Genomic DNA, 16919 nt, shown 5'->3' on the forward strand with positions numbered 1-16919 from the left:
CTGCCTGATAAGAGGATCAGAAAGGTGAAGAGACCCCCCGAGTCCAGGGACAGATAGGGAGTGATGCTTGAAGCTTCTGCCAGGGACAATGTTGCTTTACAAGGTTTTCTGCTTTCTGAACTCCCAGGCTTCTTGAAACAGTTGTCTGCTAAGGTGGTTGACATAGCCCTGCCTGGGAAAGCAAGCTCAGCCTGCAGGCGCCCCCTGCTGGTGGGATTCCCACATGGTCATCAGCAGCCTGGGAAATTCCCTGAAGAGCCCAGGAGAGGGCGGAGCTGGCCTAGAATAACAGGTGTGGTAACCCAAGTAAACTTCCACTTGCTAGGGAGCAGCCAAGAGGTCCACTCACAGGGAAAATGTCCTTCCTCAGAGTAAGGATGCCAGTTCTTCCCCTTCCTACTGCAGAAACTGCCATTTCAAAGCTTAAAGCCCGTGCACTAGCTACCATAGCAAACTGGGTTTTATCTGGACTTCCACCCTTGGTGCTGGGCCCAGGCAAAGGCTATTTCCAGCAAGTCCCCTGCATCAGTGCTCTAGGCAGAGGTGTTCTCACTGGTACTTTCCCTGGCAGATGTGCTCAGGGAACACCTGAGGGGTGGAGACCTTGGCTGCCCCTCCCCACTCTCTCTCTGTCTCTGGAACTGGAGGTGAAATTCAGATCCACTGAGCAGTGATCTGAGGGTCTAAGGGGAAAAAAAAGAAGGTTGGATGTGCAGTTGTTATTTATGCACCATGGTAGAAACTGAGAAGTAGGCAATTCAATTTTCCAGATGTAGAGGCTCCCTGCTCCCCCGAAAGCAGAATTTTTCCCTTCCCTCATTTCCTGAAGGCCTACTCCATCATTAGCCTCGCCCAGCTGTTCAACCTGGCAGAGGCTCCACCTGGCTTCACCCCCACAAGCAGGGTGCTAGGAAACGGTTTCTGGTGTGTACTGCAGGCTTTTCAGTACACCAAACCACCAGTCAGAGCTGAGTGGATGATGCTGGCAGCTCCTAAACAGAAAAAGAAGATGGCTCACTCTCACAGGCATGGAGGTGCCAGGGGCCTCATGAGAAACCCACAAACATTTGTAGAGCATGGAAGCAGTGCTTCAGCAGATATGGGAACTTACAAAAAAACAGAGCACAAAAAAACAGGGCTCCAGGGTGTGTGGAAGGTGGTTGCAACATGTCTGCCCAGCCTGCTGGTGAGCTCATTCAGTGGGGTTGCTCAGCCCTCTCAGAATAACTCTGCCTGGAGTAAAGTCTGCCCAACACTTTCACCCTTTGCAAGTGACACCAATGGGAGAGTGGTCAGGGCAGTGCAGGGCACTCATCCTGAGCTGTTCCTGCTCTCCCAGCAAACATCAAATGTTCACTGAGAGCCCCATTCCCTGGACTTTGGTGATATCAGACTTCAGAAGGAATATAACACCAGAACACCTGTGAGGTGTTCTTCGATAATTCCACTAATCTTAAGAGCCGAATTCATTCTTTCCGAAGCTCAGCTGTCTGAATGCTAGAAGGCCATCCCTCCAAGTCCAAAGGTAGTTTAGTTCTTTGAGTCCCACACCTCTACTCTCCTTATAGTAGCATATCAGAGAGGGCCAAGTTACCATAAATTAGCTAACAAAAATTCTACAATCCTGCATTTCTTTTCTAAGGACATTCTAGCCCAATTAGGGCCAAGGTGGGTGGGTTGGTGGGAACACACAGGAAAGGGTCTCTCTTGACTATAAAGCAGATGTCCCTGGCTGTCTTCTGTCCATGACTGGGTTCTCTGGACATGACAGCCATGTCCCCCCTACCAAAGGGGTTAAATGTCCTTTAGCTGCCATTTGCCAAGTACACACAGGATGCCTCCACTTGATGACAATGCCCTGGACAGTTTGCCTGTGTTTTCAAAGCAACAGTTTCTTTTGCTCTGCTGCCACCTGCTTCCAGAAGTCAGGTCCCCATAGCTGCCCTTGAGCACACCATTGGCCCCACTGTACCTGCCTGAGGCAGACAGAGGAACAGCAGTATTGAGAATAACTAACAGTGGGAAATAAAAGAAGAAACGTGTGATCAATCCCCTTCCTCCCTCCCTGTCCCCCTCCCTCCCTCCCAAATAAATAAGTTAATGGGTTTAGGAATGTTCCCAAAGTTCTTTCTAATCAGCTCATTTCTCCTCTTTTGTTTTAAATGAATCATGAGATTTTTTTCCCCCACCCTGGAGCACCTTCATTGACAATCTCCCTACAGCTGCTCCTCACAAAATAGGAAGGATGTTCCTTGAACCACAAGAAGCCAGGCTCCTTGCCTCACAACTTCTCTTGTGTTTGTTTTGGTGAAAACTCCCTGGGGGAGGCATTAACCTCAGCGGGAGCAATCCCAAGTCCAAACCTTAGACAAAAAATTCAGGCTCTGGCCAGAGTCCCTGAATGATTTCTGCCCCCCTGTCTCTGCCCAGTGGAGCCACCATCTTCCCCAGCAGACTTCATGTGGGGCTGAGCTGGCAGCTGCTATAGGCAGTCTTTACAGAGGGCCACTTGGCCTTTGATGAAGTCCCAGCAGGGGCAGATCCTCTGGTGCCTGGGGTGGGCGCCTGCACAGCTCAAGAGCAGAAGGTCCCCTTGAAACACACAGTGATTGCTCTTGGGGTCATAGGAGGGCTCCAGGGTGTCCTTGGCCAGCTCTGAGCTTTGTCAGATCATTTCATACCTGAAGAGGAAGAGAAAAGCACATGGGTTGGAAATGCAGGGGACAGAGCTCATCCCTGTCACTGGCCACATTGTCCCACTTGCTGAGGTGTGGGAGATGCATTCAGTTCTCCTGCTGCAGAAATGAAATGGTGCCCCTCTAAGTCTTCAATTCTTCACTTCTAGGAACCTCAGCTCTGGAAACACAGGTGTGCCTGGGTGTACACAGGGGGGTATCTTTGAGGCTGCTCTGTAATAAAGGAGAACTGGAACCAACTGTCTTCTCACCAAGTAGGGAATCGCCAAATAAACCATGGCCATCCTGTGTCTGTGGAATTACACACAGAACTCCAAACATGAAAAGTGTGCCCCGGCATGAGAGATGTCCCAGAGGAGGGCAAATTATGAAATAGGACATACAACATGGTCAACCTGGTGTGTTGTGTGACTATCCAAGCCAAGATGGCTGCACATGAAAGTGTTGACGGCGAGCAGAGGAACAGCACTGGGGCTTAGTGCTGGGTTTTTTAAGTATTTTTTTGATTAAATGTTCAAAAAGATTCCCATGATATGGCCTTAGTTTCTACTGGTGAGCAATTGGGTGCTCTCCCAGGGACTTCCTGCCCAGAATCTTGGAGTGTCACATGACCCTTCAATACAGCAGATTGTAATCTAAGCTACAGAAGAAGGAGCCAAGGCTTCAGGATGTGCAGAGCCAGTGAGCCAGGCCCTGCTCCTGAGGCTTGTGCTCTTCGCCATCTTCTCCCCACAGCAGAGTTGTCTGAGGGGCTGCAAAGGATATTCTGGGGTTTTTTTTTTGTTTTTTGTTTTGGTTGTTGTTTGTTTCCAAAGGTACTGGCCACCTATCTCCAAGGGCTTTCCCTCTCACCTGGGATACACTGGTTCACCCCACCGTGGCTTCTCCAGGACAACAAGGCTTAGCCTGGTGTCTTGTGTGGAAGCCAGTTAGGACCTGGTGCTGCACTCAAGTTCCAGAAACAAGGTGTAGGGGGCCGGGCAGACCTGGGTTTCAGTTCCTGGCTTTGTCTCTTAAGAGCTGTGTAATCCCAGACAAAGGACTGAGTCTCTGTGTGGCTCAGTGTTTTCTTCCGTAAAATGGGATAAATAGTCCTTAACTGCAGGAATTAGAGAAACATTTCTAGAGCACTTGGTGGAATCTGGTTCTGAGTGGTGGTCGATAAATATTAGCTATTACTATTATTACTGCCATTGCCATCACAACCCTGGCAGGCCTTGGATGGGTTATGTCACCTTCCTCCCTTGTAGATGGCATGAATCTACACACACCAGCTATTTCCATTGCATTCTTCACAGAAGTCTCACTTCTTGCTTGGATGGAGAGAGATTAGAACAGTGAATTTGAGATTTCCCACTACCTCTGGGAGGCTTCCAGGTGGCAGGGAAAAGCACCGCCCTCCTTCTTTCTCCAGCCAACCAAGGGGCCTGAGCCCGGCCTTCTTTGGCCAGTGTTTATCTGGCGATTACCAGCACATCTGCTATGGCTTCTGGGGCACTCTTCCAGGCTACCAGCCTGGCTCCTGCTCAGCCAGGGCTGAAGTCCCACTGCTCCAGGAACCAGCACTCCCTGGGGCTCTGGCTTCCCTGATGCATGCCAACTGGACCCAGCTCCAATGCCTGCTCCGGAGGCCAACACCCCTCTTGACTTGTCCCTGCAGTCACCAGGGGTGTTCTACACTTTCTCAAGTGCCCTAACATCCCTGGCCTTGGTGCCACCTGGGAGATAGTGATGAACTAGGAAGAAGGCTAAAGTGAGCATTTCATGGATTTCCTGAAAGGAAAAAAGAGTCAGAGACTATGTCCTTGTCAGTGTACCAAACTGGCCATCAAAGAGAAAGGGGCATCTGGAGCTGAGCTGGGAATGAAAAGTTTACATGTGGTAAGAAAGAACATGTAATATTTCTCTTTAAAGGTCTCACTTATGTCACTTAATGTCTTCCAGTTCCATCCATTTTGCTTCAAGTGACAAGATTTCAGTTTTTAATGACTCAGAATGATCCATTGTGATTATGTGCCACATTTTTTTTATCCATTCATTGTTGAGCACCTGGGTTGATTCCTTCCAATTTTAGCTATTGTGAATGGTGCTACAATAAACAGATATGTGTGTCTCTCTTTGGAAAAAAAAAGAAAAGCTTACATGTAGAATGTGGCTTTGGGACACAGATTTATGTTTATGCTACTTATTTATGTGGGTGGATTACAGTAGCTGCTGTGACCTCATTCAGACCAGCTGCCTGGAATGTGGCTAACAAGAAGTATGGAAATCTCTACCACAACTCTCAGACCCTGTGGTAGGGGTGGAATTGCTAGAGCCATGAAAAGTCTTCCTATGCCCTCCCAGGTCACCTGTCCCCAGGCTCCTGTGCAGTCTGCTCGTGTGCGTGTACTTGTGAGTGCAAACCTGTGAATGGGTCTCAACTGAGGCTGTAGCAGGTGACACCTGCTGGGGAGAAGCAGAGACTCCCACCGAGGGCTGCAGCAACTGTCACTTCCTGGGGCCACAGTGAAGGCACACCTCAGGCAGCTCCCCAAAGGTTCACTGATGTGTGTTGGGGGTATGTATGACCCTACCCCCTCTCGAACACCACCCAACCCCTGGCCTGAGCATCTCCTAGGTCCCTGGTGGGGGGGGGCTCCCTTTTGTGGGTGTGCAGGTACCTGTTCTGCAGCCCTGGGCAGGCAAAAAGGCTACTCCATCATCCTTGTGTAACTAGTGAGCAAAAGTCACAAGAGAGGTGCCTCACTGGATTAGACAGCCTCCCTAGTCCAGGGGTCCTCAATCCCTAAGGGATCCCCGACCTTTTCAGGGTACACACAGGGCTGCATGTGCCTCTCTGTCCTATCTTGTCAGATACACACACCCTTCCCTTCTTCTCAGAGACTCCAAGCATCATGTGTGTGTCCTCCCATCCACTCTCCCACAGTACCACCTTCTCTCGGACTGGCCCATGACACTTTTCTTACAGGTTGAGTTTGGTAGTTTCTGGGACCCCTCAGTACTCAGTGCACAATTTTTGGCTCTTGAAGAAGAATAAGAGAGCAAATTCTCCTCCCATGGGGCTGCCACCTTCTCCTTACCACAGGAGTTAGGTAGGCTAGGAACCCCAGCACTAGGTGGAGAATGGAAGGTACTGGCCCCTCCCAGACAGGACACAAGCCTGTCCTACATCCTGCTCCTGTTCCTCCCACTGGTCCCTGCCCCAGAGTGCCTGCCTTCTCTCCAAGACCTGGTAACCACTCTGATTCAGGGCCATTTCCTTTCTTGATGCCAAGGCACACACAGTCTAGACTCTACAGCTCAGAAGACCTAAAGGGCCAACACAGATGCACCTCTGCTTCAGACAGTGTTATGCCTCCATCTATCCATCCTATGCTGAAAATATATCAAAACATGCACTGAATACCCAACCTACTGACCACACCAGCTTAGCCACACAGCACCTTGTGAAGCAGGTGGTTCCCTCTGGTGACCGTGTGGCTGACTGGAGTCTCAGTTTAACCCTACGGCCCAATATCGTGAGACAGTATTTAACTACCTGCACAAAGCCTGGAAAAAGATCCAAATTCAAATCTGGAGCACAGTTTCTGCTGAACATCCACACCCTCATATCAACCTATAGTCAAAAAAATTATAAGCTGCCCCATCTTATGTTAGGGGGTCACCTGCATTTTAAAATTTTGGAAGATACACCTTTAAGGGGTAGCTAAGGGCTGGGGAAGTGGCTCAGCAGTAGAATACTTGCTTAGCATGTGTGAGGCCCTAGGTTTTATCCCCAGAAAAACAGAGGTAACCAAAATATAAAGTGGGCTTCATATTAACACATGTTCCTTTTTATGGAGCTCAGTCCTCTCCACTGGGCCATGCTGGAATGATCTCGGCACTTCAGGGGCTTTTTGCCTTCTGGATCCTTCTACTCCTGATCTAGGTGAAGTCTTGCCCAGAGGAGGAATCACAAATGCTCCGAGGTGGTCTCTCCAGCATTTAACAGTTCCCTGCACATATAGGAATTCAAAGACCCCTGGCCTGCTCCTCCCTGATTCAAGATGGCCACATGGATGCTCCAAAGGACGTGATTTATGTAATCTGTTAAATTCATACTATACAGTGAGGACAGGTGGCTCTTAAAAGTTGTGGACACCCCAAGATGGAAAAAGCGTAAGCTCAGCTTAGAACCAAGTCCCAAGTTGGAGAAGCAAAAGCAGCCCTAGTTCGTGGAGCTGCTAATTGCTAATTGGCCATGAATATGGATGGGCCAGGATTACCTCCATGCTGAGGAGGCACTCAATAGACTGTCAGATAGCTGGGGTTTTTTTACAACATTATCTGTATTTACAAATGCATGAACAAGTTATTCAGTAGGGCTGTTATGTTCACAGAATTAATTTTAGACGGCTTTATTACGAAATTACCATTCATTCCAGCCTCCTGGTAAGAAAACCCAAATATCCACTGTGGGGAGGCGTGGAGGAGACAGCGATCGCCTGGCACAGGGTCTGACTGCAGGACTGTCCCACACCATGCCCTTCTCTACTCTGTGGATCTGCATGGGGCATGAAGGAGGAGGAAAAGGTGGCAGTCTGGCCAGGAAATTGGTTTTTGAACTCTATCACCTAGAACTGCCTGGAAGGAGGGGCCATTCTGTTCTTCAGCAAGAGCTATCCATTATCATCCTGTTATCACCCAGGATGTCCCCACTCTACAGCTGAGAAACTGATGGAACAGAGGGCACTGGCCCCTTTCCCAGCAGTTGGTTGCCCTTTTTCTGTTCCCATTGACCCAGACCCTTACCCTAGAGGCAGGCCACCTGCATGGGCTCCAGGCTAGTTCTGAGCCAGATATCAGTCACTGTACTAAGTGCCATGACTCCTTCCCAGGCTTGGAGGGAAGACCCACTATTCAGGAGTCCCATGCAGGTCTCATTCCCAGGAGGCACCTTCTTGTCCTCCGTTTTCCAGAAGGGGCTGCATACAGGCAGAACTAGGAGTACAGTGCCACATCTGTACCAAGCAATTTCAGAACTCCAATACAGTGCTCAGGGTTCTCAAAAAGCCATCTTGCCCTGGGAGATATCTACAAACTGAGCCAGTGGAAAGCCAGCCCCAGAATTCAACATCTCTGCTGTGGAGTTGGAGGTTCCATGTCAAAACCAGCCCTCTTAGGAAGCTCCCTCCCCTCCCTCTCTGGCCTGTGCTTTTATGTTGATGGTGGAATCAAGGTAGCCTCTAGTTACCTACCCCATAAAAAGCCTGGTTCCCCTATAAAAAGAAAAAACAGCATCCCTCAGAGTCCTGCTCAGGAGAGCATTCCTACCAGTAATGCTGGAGACCATGCATTCCAAAGGGAGTTTTATACCATGTTTCAGGACAGCAAGACACACAGGAGGAAGCAGGCCAGCTCAGACCACCATGAACAATAACGGCAGTGGCCGGGTAGGAAGCCAGAATGGGGGATAACTGATCCCCAAGACCACTCTATTCCTGAAACATCTCCTTCAAGCCTAGGACAGCACAACCATTGGACTGAATCTTGACAGTTAAGATAGCAGTCCTTATTGTTTATAGACATGTTTCTTGGAGAAAATCCCTTATCAGGGAAATTAAGGTGGAAGACTAGATGGTGGACCAAGGTGGGGAGTGATAAAATTTAGGAGAGCAGAATTCATACTGAGAGGGATCAGGAGGCAGAAGCCAGAAAAAAAAACCTCATGTGGAAATCTTGGAACTGTAGATGTCAAACTCAAATGCTGATGCAAAGGGAAATGAATGGCATCACTAAACAAATTGCAAGTATGAGGCAAGAAATTCCAGGAACATAAAGGCCCCCCCGATACAGCCCTGGCCAACATTCCCAGGCCTGCACCTGTGTGCTGGGGAGGGACCCAGCAGTCAGGTCTACTGAGGCCTGATGCATGATGCACCAAAGGTTCCCGAGGAAAGTTGGAGAGGGGAGGGGACCAGAAGAGGGGAAGGTGGCACTTGGAATCTGTTTTGGGCAGTTTTGTGCCAGCTGCTCCTCCCCATTTCTCAATCCTTTCTGACTCCAAAGTTGAAGATGCCACCTCTTTTCTATGCTGCTCATACTCTGCCAGGGGCCATCTAGGGATCTGCCTGCTGCCAGAGGTCTCAGGGGTGGGTCCACCCATGGCTATGATTCTGTGCCACCTCCATTCCCTGTTCATGGGTATGGCATTAGCAAAACCAACATCTCCCATGATCTCCAAGGCCAGATGTGGCTTTATTTATGCAAATACAATGTCCCTACACAGATCCCAAGTATACCAGGTGACTTCATCTTACTGAACACTGAAAATGTAGGGGTCCAGCTGCAAACTGCTGCCTTCACCTCATCTTTCCCCTAAAGCCCACAGCCTGGAAACTGAGAATGAGCACCTCTCAATCTGACTCTAACCCAGAAAGCTCACAGAGGCTGAGTTGACCCCCTTCCATTCTCTCTCCCCATCCCAAGGCACTTACTTCAGTAGGTCCTTGTCCTTGTTGAGGTGCTGGAAGAATGACGGCTCACAGATGAGCTGGTTCTCCTGGCACACCTGCTTGCAGGACTGCCCAGGCTCAGCAAGCTTCACTTGTAGGGCACTGAGGGGCGGCTACATCACCTGCCCGTGGCAGAAGTCCTAAAAATGAAAACACAGCCATCAGCCAAGGGACCAAGGATGCAACTGGGCATCTCCACCTCTGCCAAACCATCTGGAAGATGAGAGGGACCCACCATGCTGTGAAAGAAGAGTGAACAGGATAGTTGGGAGCCAGTTGGACACACCCTGAGCCAGGTCTTGATTTGTCTCATTACCAGCTTCCTCAACCATAAAGGGGGATGACAGCAGCATCTCCCATGCAGGGATGAGGGGCGAGAGGTGACATCTGCAGTGCACACAGAACCTACTATGGTTTGAACATGAGGTGTCCCCTTAAAGCTCCTGTGTTAGTGACGGAATACTCAGAGGCAAAATGATTCATTTATGAGAACTGTAACATTGGTCTGTCCTAATTTGAATGGGTGGCAACTATAGGCAGGTGGGATATGGCTGGAGGAGGTGGGTCACTGTGGGTATGTCCTGGAAGGGTGCATTTTCCCTGCTGCCCCTAATCCTTTCTCTCTCTGCTTCCCAGCCACTATAAGATGAGCCCCTTTCCTCTACCACTGCCCTTCTGCCATGCTGTTTGGCCTCATCTCAGGCTCAAAGCAATGGAGTTAGCCAACCATGGACTCAATCTCTGAAACCAGGAGCCCCAAATAAACCTTTCTTCCTCTAAGTTCTTTGTTTAGGCATTTTGGTCACAATGACAAAAAAGCTTACTAACACAGTAACACACTGGCCCACAGGGGTGGCTATTCACTATCGTCACATCACTAATGCCCCAAAGGCTATCACAATCTGCCCTTGAAGGCACAGCCTCACCCACCTGCACCAGCTGGCCAGTTCACCCCTCTCTGAGTCTCAAGTCTTGGTAAGGATATACCGAAATTTTGCAGCTACCTAGTATGACCTTGTTTTAACTCAATGACTGAGGATGTGAAAATGCTGAGGCTGTGAGGTGGAGGATGCCACCAAGGACCCGTAGGCATCCAGAGCATCACCAGACACAGTCCAACATCTTTTCCAGGGACTCTGTGCTTATTGGTTGCACCTCTTGAGTAGGAGGAAGATTAAGAAACTTTCTTTTGTATTTATTCTCAGCCTGTACAAGGCCAGAACTAAAGTTAGAACACAGATCCCGCTGTGTTGGAGAGGAGATGATGTGGCAAAGGACTGGATGGACAAAATTTGAGGCCCTACCATGTGGCACATTACACAGCAGGTCTGACCTTCATTAGAATGATGTTAACAGGGTGTGAGAATGGCGGCAAATGTCAGGTGCACCACGAACACTTGTCTCCATCCTTGGGCTCCTCCTGGGAAGAGCTGCCTCCACCCTGTGCAGCTTTCAGGCCCACCTCATTGGAGAAACAGACTAGGCACCCCCAGATAAACAGATGTCCCAAACCTGGTTTAGACCAGGGCAGGGCAGGGCAGGGCTGCGAGGTCTGGCAATGGGAGTTGGCCTTAAAGCTACACCGTGAGCTTCCTGCTTCTTCATCAACCTCAGCAGCCACCCTTCTTGGGTCCCTGGCAACAGGCCTGCTCAGCTCACTTCTGCACAGCAGCGTGGGGGCTCCAGGCACCTTGCTGCTGCTCACCAGGAAGACTGTCTGGCATCCTCCCAGGAGGCCCAGAAGATCAGGAATAATAAAAATAGCAGCAGGACCTTCTTAAAGCTTGGGGAACCATCTGGAAAGCCTGAAGGTGATAAGATGGAACAGAGGGAGCCTGAAGGTGTTATCAGAAAGCACAACAGGAGTAAGGTAGGAGGGACCTGGGGGCTTGGGCTGAGATCCTGGCCCCCCGAGGGGGAGGGCTTTATAGATATAGTCTCCCAAGCTTTCTATGCCTGTCCTCTCACATAAAACTGGGATAGTACCATCTGCCCTACATCCCTGGATAATTTCTGTGGAATGGAAGTGAGAGGACTAAGGAGAAGGTCCCTGAGATATTCAAGGTAATGCTCTAGGCTGGACCATTCTGAATAGTCAAGCACAATTAGTAGAAATTTGGTGACTAGTCGAAATATTTGTTTGAGAGGCATGCAGATGGAGTGTGTTCTAGATATACACAGATATAAACAGCAATTTCCAATCTGGTGAACAAGCCCCCGGGAAGAAGAACTGGGCCAAAGCCTCTGGACCATTGCTGCCCTGGTCCAGAGGCTGAAGCCAAGCAGGAGGGGTAACATATGACAATTCATGCAGGACAGCCTCCGGGCCCAGATGCTCGCAGGTGGAAATGGAAGTCCCTGCCAGAAGCCTCCCCTCACTGAAGGTGCAACCCCTACTGGGTGCTCACAGGAGGCTGGAGGTCTTCTGTCTCATTCAACCTCAGCACAGGCTAACATGGCAACACCAAGGCACCTTTTCTCCTCGCTGCAGGCACACATTCACTCATATGTTCATTCAACACATATTTGCTAAGAGATAGAAAAGCACCATTCATTCACAACATCACAAATGGCCGTTCAAGCCTTATGCTGGGTATTAGAAATAGGAACACGAAAGAGACACAGTCTCTGGACTCAGAGGTTCAGTGCACAGGCTAGTAAGAGAGGCTGACACTTAAAAAAATTACAGAACAGAATTAAACTCATGCCCAAGAATGAGGTCACCTGGAGGAGCAAAAGAGTGACAGTGGTAGCAATTAGAGAAGGCTTTCAGAAGATAAGGATTTTCTAGGATGGGTTTTGCAGGCTGAATAGGATTTAGTGGCTTACCACTAACAAGGTGTTTTGCATATAATTGGTGCTCATCAAAGAGATGTTGAACAGAACTAAATGGTCTTGGCATCCTGGAACTCTGATAGCAACAGAAATAGAAAAGGAGACTATTCCAACCTAATGAGGCATTTATGCAGCCAAAATGAGATATACACAGTAATTTCCAATCTGGTTAACAAGCCCACTTAGAACACACACCATCTGCATTCCTCTCTAACAATTATTTCAACTAGTCACCAAATTTCTACTAAATGTGCTTGACTATTCAGAAATTTCCAGGCAGTAAGCATAAACCACAGTTAGAAAGGTTTATTCACCAAGAAAATCTATGAGAAAACAGGTAAATGCAAGCTCCGTGAGGCAAGGTATGGGTGCCACCTCTATCATGGAGGCTAATTGGTGACACAAAGAAAATGAGACTCACAAACTACCCCAAGAGCTAGAGAAGACAGGGTGGGGCTGCCGCAGGGGAGAAGCACCAGGTGGAGGGGCCATCTGTGCCAGGTGGAGAGGGTCACCTGCTAGCTACAAAGCAGAGGTGCGGGAACAGCAGAGAATACCATCTATAGAATGTACAGCCTTCGCCACAAACCCTCCACCCACCTGGTCCTGGCCAGATCAATAATGGAGTTACTAAAGCTCTGACACGTTAGGTGTACATGGATCTCTATGGAACCCACATTGTCTGGAACTGAGAAGACAGGTTCAGATGTACAGGACTAAAGGCAGAAGCTACAGGGAATAAGGTCAGGAATTTGCAAAAAAAAATAAAAATAAAAATGAATAAAAGGGGGTTTGATAGGACAGGTTTCAGACCATGAAAGGGGGATGTGGCTCACATTCAGCTACCTGGGGGCCAAGGCACATATTTGTTACCTGTGTGATAGTAGTGAAATCCAGGGGCTGGCACAGAATGTTCAATAAATACTGATGACTGATTGGGTTAAGTCAGCTCAGTTGCCTGTTGGCACCCACCATTCTTAGCCTGCATGACCCTCAAAAGGAAGTGAACACTGTCCCCAGGTGCTTCACCAAAGGAGGTGTCCATTTGTTTTCATAAAGGCAACGAACAATGTGACTGTGAAGCTGAGCAATAAGGACTGATGTCCACAGAGCATCCTTACGCATGTCAATCATCTGAGCCCAAAATGGACCTTGACAGTGACGCATAAATCTACCATATTTTATTCTCCTGGAACACTGGGAGTCTCCTTAGGAGAAATAAAAAAACACATCCACACGAACAGCGGATGTTATAGCAGCACTCATCACACAATCAAAATAAGTGGGGGTCCGTCAGCTGGTGAATGGACAACACATTGTGGTACATACACTCTATGACTATTCAGCAATAAAAGGAAATTAAATTCAGATACACACTACAATCCGGAGGAGCCCCAACAACATATGCTAAGTGAGAGAGGCCAGAAATCTCCAGAAAAGGCAAAGCTGCAGAGAAAGGAAATAGATAAGTGATTTCTGAGGCAAAGGCAGAAACAAGAACTGATTGTGGACAGATATCATTTTGGGGTGATAGAAATGTTGCTAAACTAGACTGAGGTAGTTACTGTTCATCTTGATCAATTTGCTAAATAAACACTGATTGCGTCCTTATATGGAGTGATTTTTATCGTCTGTAAATTACACCTCAGTGAGGCTGTTAGAAAAAGATACCTTGGCTGGTTTCTGGGCTCCTGCAGCAGCAAGCAGCTAAGGCTTTCAGAGTGCTCATGTGGGCCAGCTACAGTTCTTAGCCTCATCATGTATTAATCTATTGATTCCTCCACCAACACCATGAGGCAAAAGCATTATCCCTATTTCACAGAAGAGGAAAGAGCACAAAGAGGGTAGATAACCTGCCCAAGGTCAAAGTCAGTGGCAGCAGAGCAGGTGTGAAGATTCTAGGTTCCAGCACTCCATTGACGCCCAACCAGGCTCCAGGAGCAGATTGATAGCAGCCTCAGTTATTTGAAGAGTAAAGACATCTCAAGCCAGTGCCCATCTTCTCCCCCTGCCAATTCCTTTTCCTCTTTTGTTCGGCAACCTCTGTCACCTCCACCATCTTCCTGCCCTGGGACTACCCAGACTCACTAAGAGATTTCCCTTGTACCTAGAACATACCCCAGTAAGTTCCACCTGGACTCAGAGGAGCAAGACATCCTAGGAGCTTAATCAGTTTCCACTGCTGTTTTTGGACTTGATTCTTTGTCCCTCCATATCTCCAGCATGCTTTTCACATGAATTCCAAGGCTCTTTACAAACCATGAGTGTGACTGACCATCCTGCACATTCACAGTCTTTATGGGGACTGGAAAATAGGGTTGAAGACAGTGTATGTGTGGCTTTCAGAAAACCCATGAGAACACTGCCTTTCCTTGTTATGTTATCTAGCTGGAGGCAAATACAAAACTTTCCTAAGAAATGCACAAGGAAAACCTTAACAAGCCTGGACACACTCAGGGAATAATTTCCCTTGATCTTCAATTACAAGGGACTTCCCCCTTGGCACTCACTACCCCTTTGCTGGAGGCAGCCTTTTAAAGTGCTCATCTCAAAGAGCATGCGACCCAATCAACATTTGTAGTATTAGCAAAGTGTTTAGGGTGGGTGCATGGAGGGAGAAGAGCAAGCACTCCTCCTAGAGCCAGGCTTCTTTTCCTCTGGGTGCCTGCACACCGGGCTGGCTGGATCCGAGGAAGGTTTCCTGTCAGTGGCTGTTCAACTGTCCACTAAAGCCTGGGGTGCTCTCGATTGCTGTCAATTGTCTTCCTCTGGTGCCTGCCACCTTGGGTAAGCATGATGGACGACCTTGAAAGTGTTCTGGGATAGAAGACCCTGTGTTCCCCTTGCAGATCACAGGGAGGACTCTGAGGCTGAGATCAGCCTAACAAGCACTGTAGCTCCCCTGGTTCACACACAGGAAGCTCCTGCTTATGGCTGCAGCCTTTTCCACCTACACCAGAGGCACATTCTCTCCATCCTCGCTGCTCTTTGAAGATACTCTGCTGGCTGTAAAAATAACCAATGCCCCAAGCTGTACAAGACTGGGACCTGGAGCTCACAGTGAGAGGCTGGAGACTCAGTTTGTGGGTCAATGGGGTCTGGTCTGGCATCGGGAGAGTATTCTGGGTCTGATAGAATTCCTGGCAAAAACTCAAACTAGTCTCCTTTATTGCCCATTTAGCAGCACTGGGAGAATGTTTTACAAGAAATTCCCTAAATACAAGATTCCTAGAAAGATTTTTCTAGAGCTCCTGGTAGCAGCATTGCTGCTCACCCTGTAGTAAATCTTCTCTTTAGCTTATCTCAGAATCAAATTTGGACCCTCCAGATGAGCCTTGGTCTTTTCACACTGGTTCCTCCTCCAGCCTTGACTCCCATGCCACTGTGCTCTTCAGCCACACATACGTATGCATCCTAAAATTCACCGTCATTTCCTTTTTTTTTTTTTTAGGCCCTGACATCTCGACTTGGTGGGCCCTTCCCATTTTCTTTCTCACACTTTCTTTCAGGACTTACCTCCTACAAGATGCCTTCCATTACTCTTGCCATCTTTCCCATCCTTCCTGGGGGCTGAGTCACATGATCCCAAAGCACCCTGGTTCTATCACTTGTACAGAGTTTAACCTGCAGGGGTGCACTGGCTCTATAAAACCTCACCCACCCAAGGCCTTGGACTTCTCTTCTTGACTGCCTGCACAGCGCATGGCATGCTGTACTAACAAGTAGTGACAGAGTTGATGAGAGAATCAATAAGGCAGATAAAAAAAGAGATATCTCTGGATTTCCGTGGCCAGCATATCCCTGTAGAAAAGTCTCTATGCAGAAGTGATGGGAAGGAGCAGTTTCATTAGCATGTTTTCCAGAAGAGAATTTTAGTAGTATGTTTTAGAATATTTATAATTTTAGTACCAGGCTGGTGCTGGGCGCGTGGGATTGTGAGGTGAACAAGCCAGGAGGAGCTGGTGCTAAGTAGCACTTAACAAGGACTGTTTGGGAAATGGGACCTTCCTGCTTAAAAGGAAATCTAGCATTAGACTCAATGGAGGAGCTTAGACCTCAAAAGGACTGGCTGGATTCATAAGCTGACTCAGGGAGGAAAGAAGTAAAGATCTTCAAATAAACCTGGCCAAGAGACATTTATGTCTGCTGGTGACTTTCTCCTAAGAGGAGGCAGAACCAGGAAAAAAGGAAGAGAGTTTCAGAATCAGCCACAGAAATGGAGTAAGAGCTCAAGAGAGCCTCTGAGAGGGAGGGTATGGTAGGCACAGCTGTGAGGTATCAAAACCCTGTGCCAAAAGTGGTCAGTGGCTCCTCTCCAAACCTTCAGGGAGGTACACCAGGGAGAATGTGAGAAGCTGAGCTTAGGGACACCTGCCACCTCCTGAGTCCCTAGCAAATGCTTCCAGTGCAGACTTAGCCCCACACCAAACTGTATTGAATCTTTTTTTTTTTTTTGAGAGAGAGAGAGAGAGAGAGAGAGAATTTTTTAATATTTATTTTTTAGTCTTTGGCGGACACAACATCTTTGTTTGTATGTGGTGCTGAGGATCAAACCCTGGCCGCACGCATGCCAGGCGAGCACGCTACCACTTGAGCCCATCCCCAGCCCCCTGTATTGAATCTTGATTGTTCCACCTGTGAGCCTCTTGCCTGGGAGTCCTGATTCCCATTATGCAGAGAATGGAGTTATTATTGCCACCTCCTGGGGCTACTGTGAAGATTAAATGAGATGTTACCCAGTAAATAGTCCTCCCTTGTCCTCAGGGACACGTTCTGAACACCAACTGGATGCCTGAAACTGTAGATAGTACCAAACCCTATATATCTTTTCTCCTATGATAAAGTTGATTTTATAAATTAGGCAGAGCAAGAGATTAAATATAATTAAAAC

General features: G+C 48.3%; 1 protein-coding gene across 1 annotated transcript in view; it reads right to left on the reverse strand.

Moving 5' to 3' along the window:
- Window positions 1-9306: 9306 nt before the first annotated feature.
- The window catches only part of LOC143410747 (alpha-1,6-mannosylglycoprotein 6-beta-N-acetylglucosaminyltransferase A-like), a 92035-nt gene continuing 84422 nt past the window's right edge, over window positions 9307-16919 (reverse strand). Inside the window, exon 8 of the mRNA XM_076871494.1 lies at window positions 9307-9333. Within this exon, the coding sequence (XP_076727609.1) occupies window positions 9307-9333 (27 nt within the window). The remainder of the gene's footprint in view (window positions 9334-16919) is intronic.

The sequence above is a fragment of the Callospermophilus lateralis genome, chromosome 11 (assembly GCF_048772815.1).
Source record: "Callospermophilus lateralis isolate mCalLat2 chromosome 11, mCalLat2.hap1, whole genome shotgun sequence".
Lineage (NCBI taxonomy): Eukaryota > Metazoa > Chordata > Mammalia > Rodentia > Sciuridae > Callospermophilus > Callospermophilus lateralis.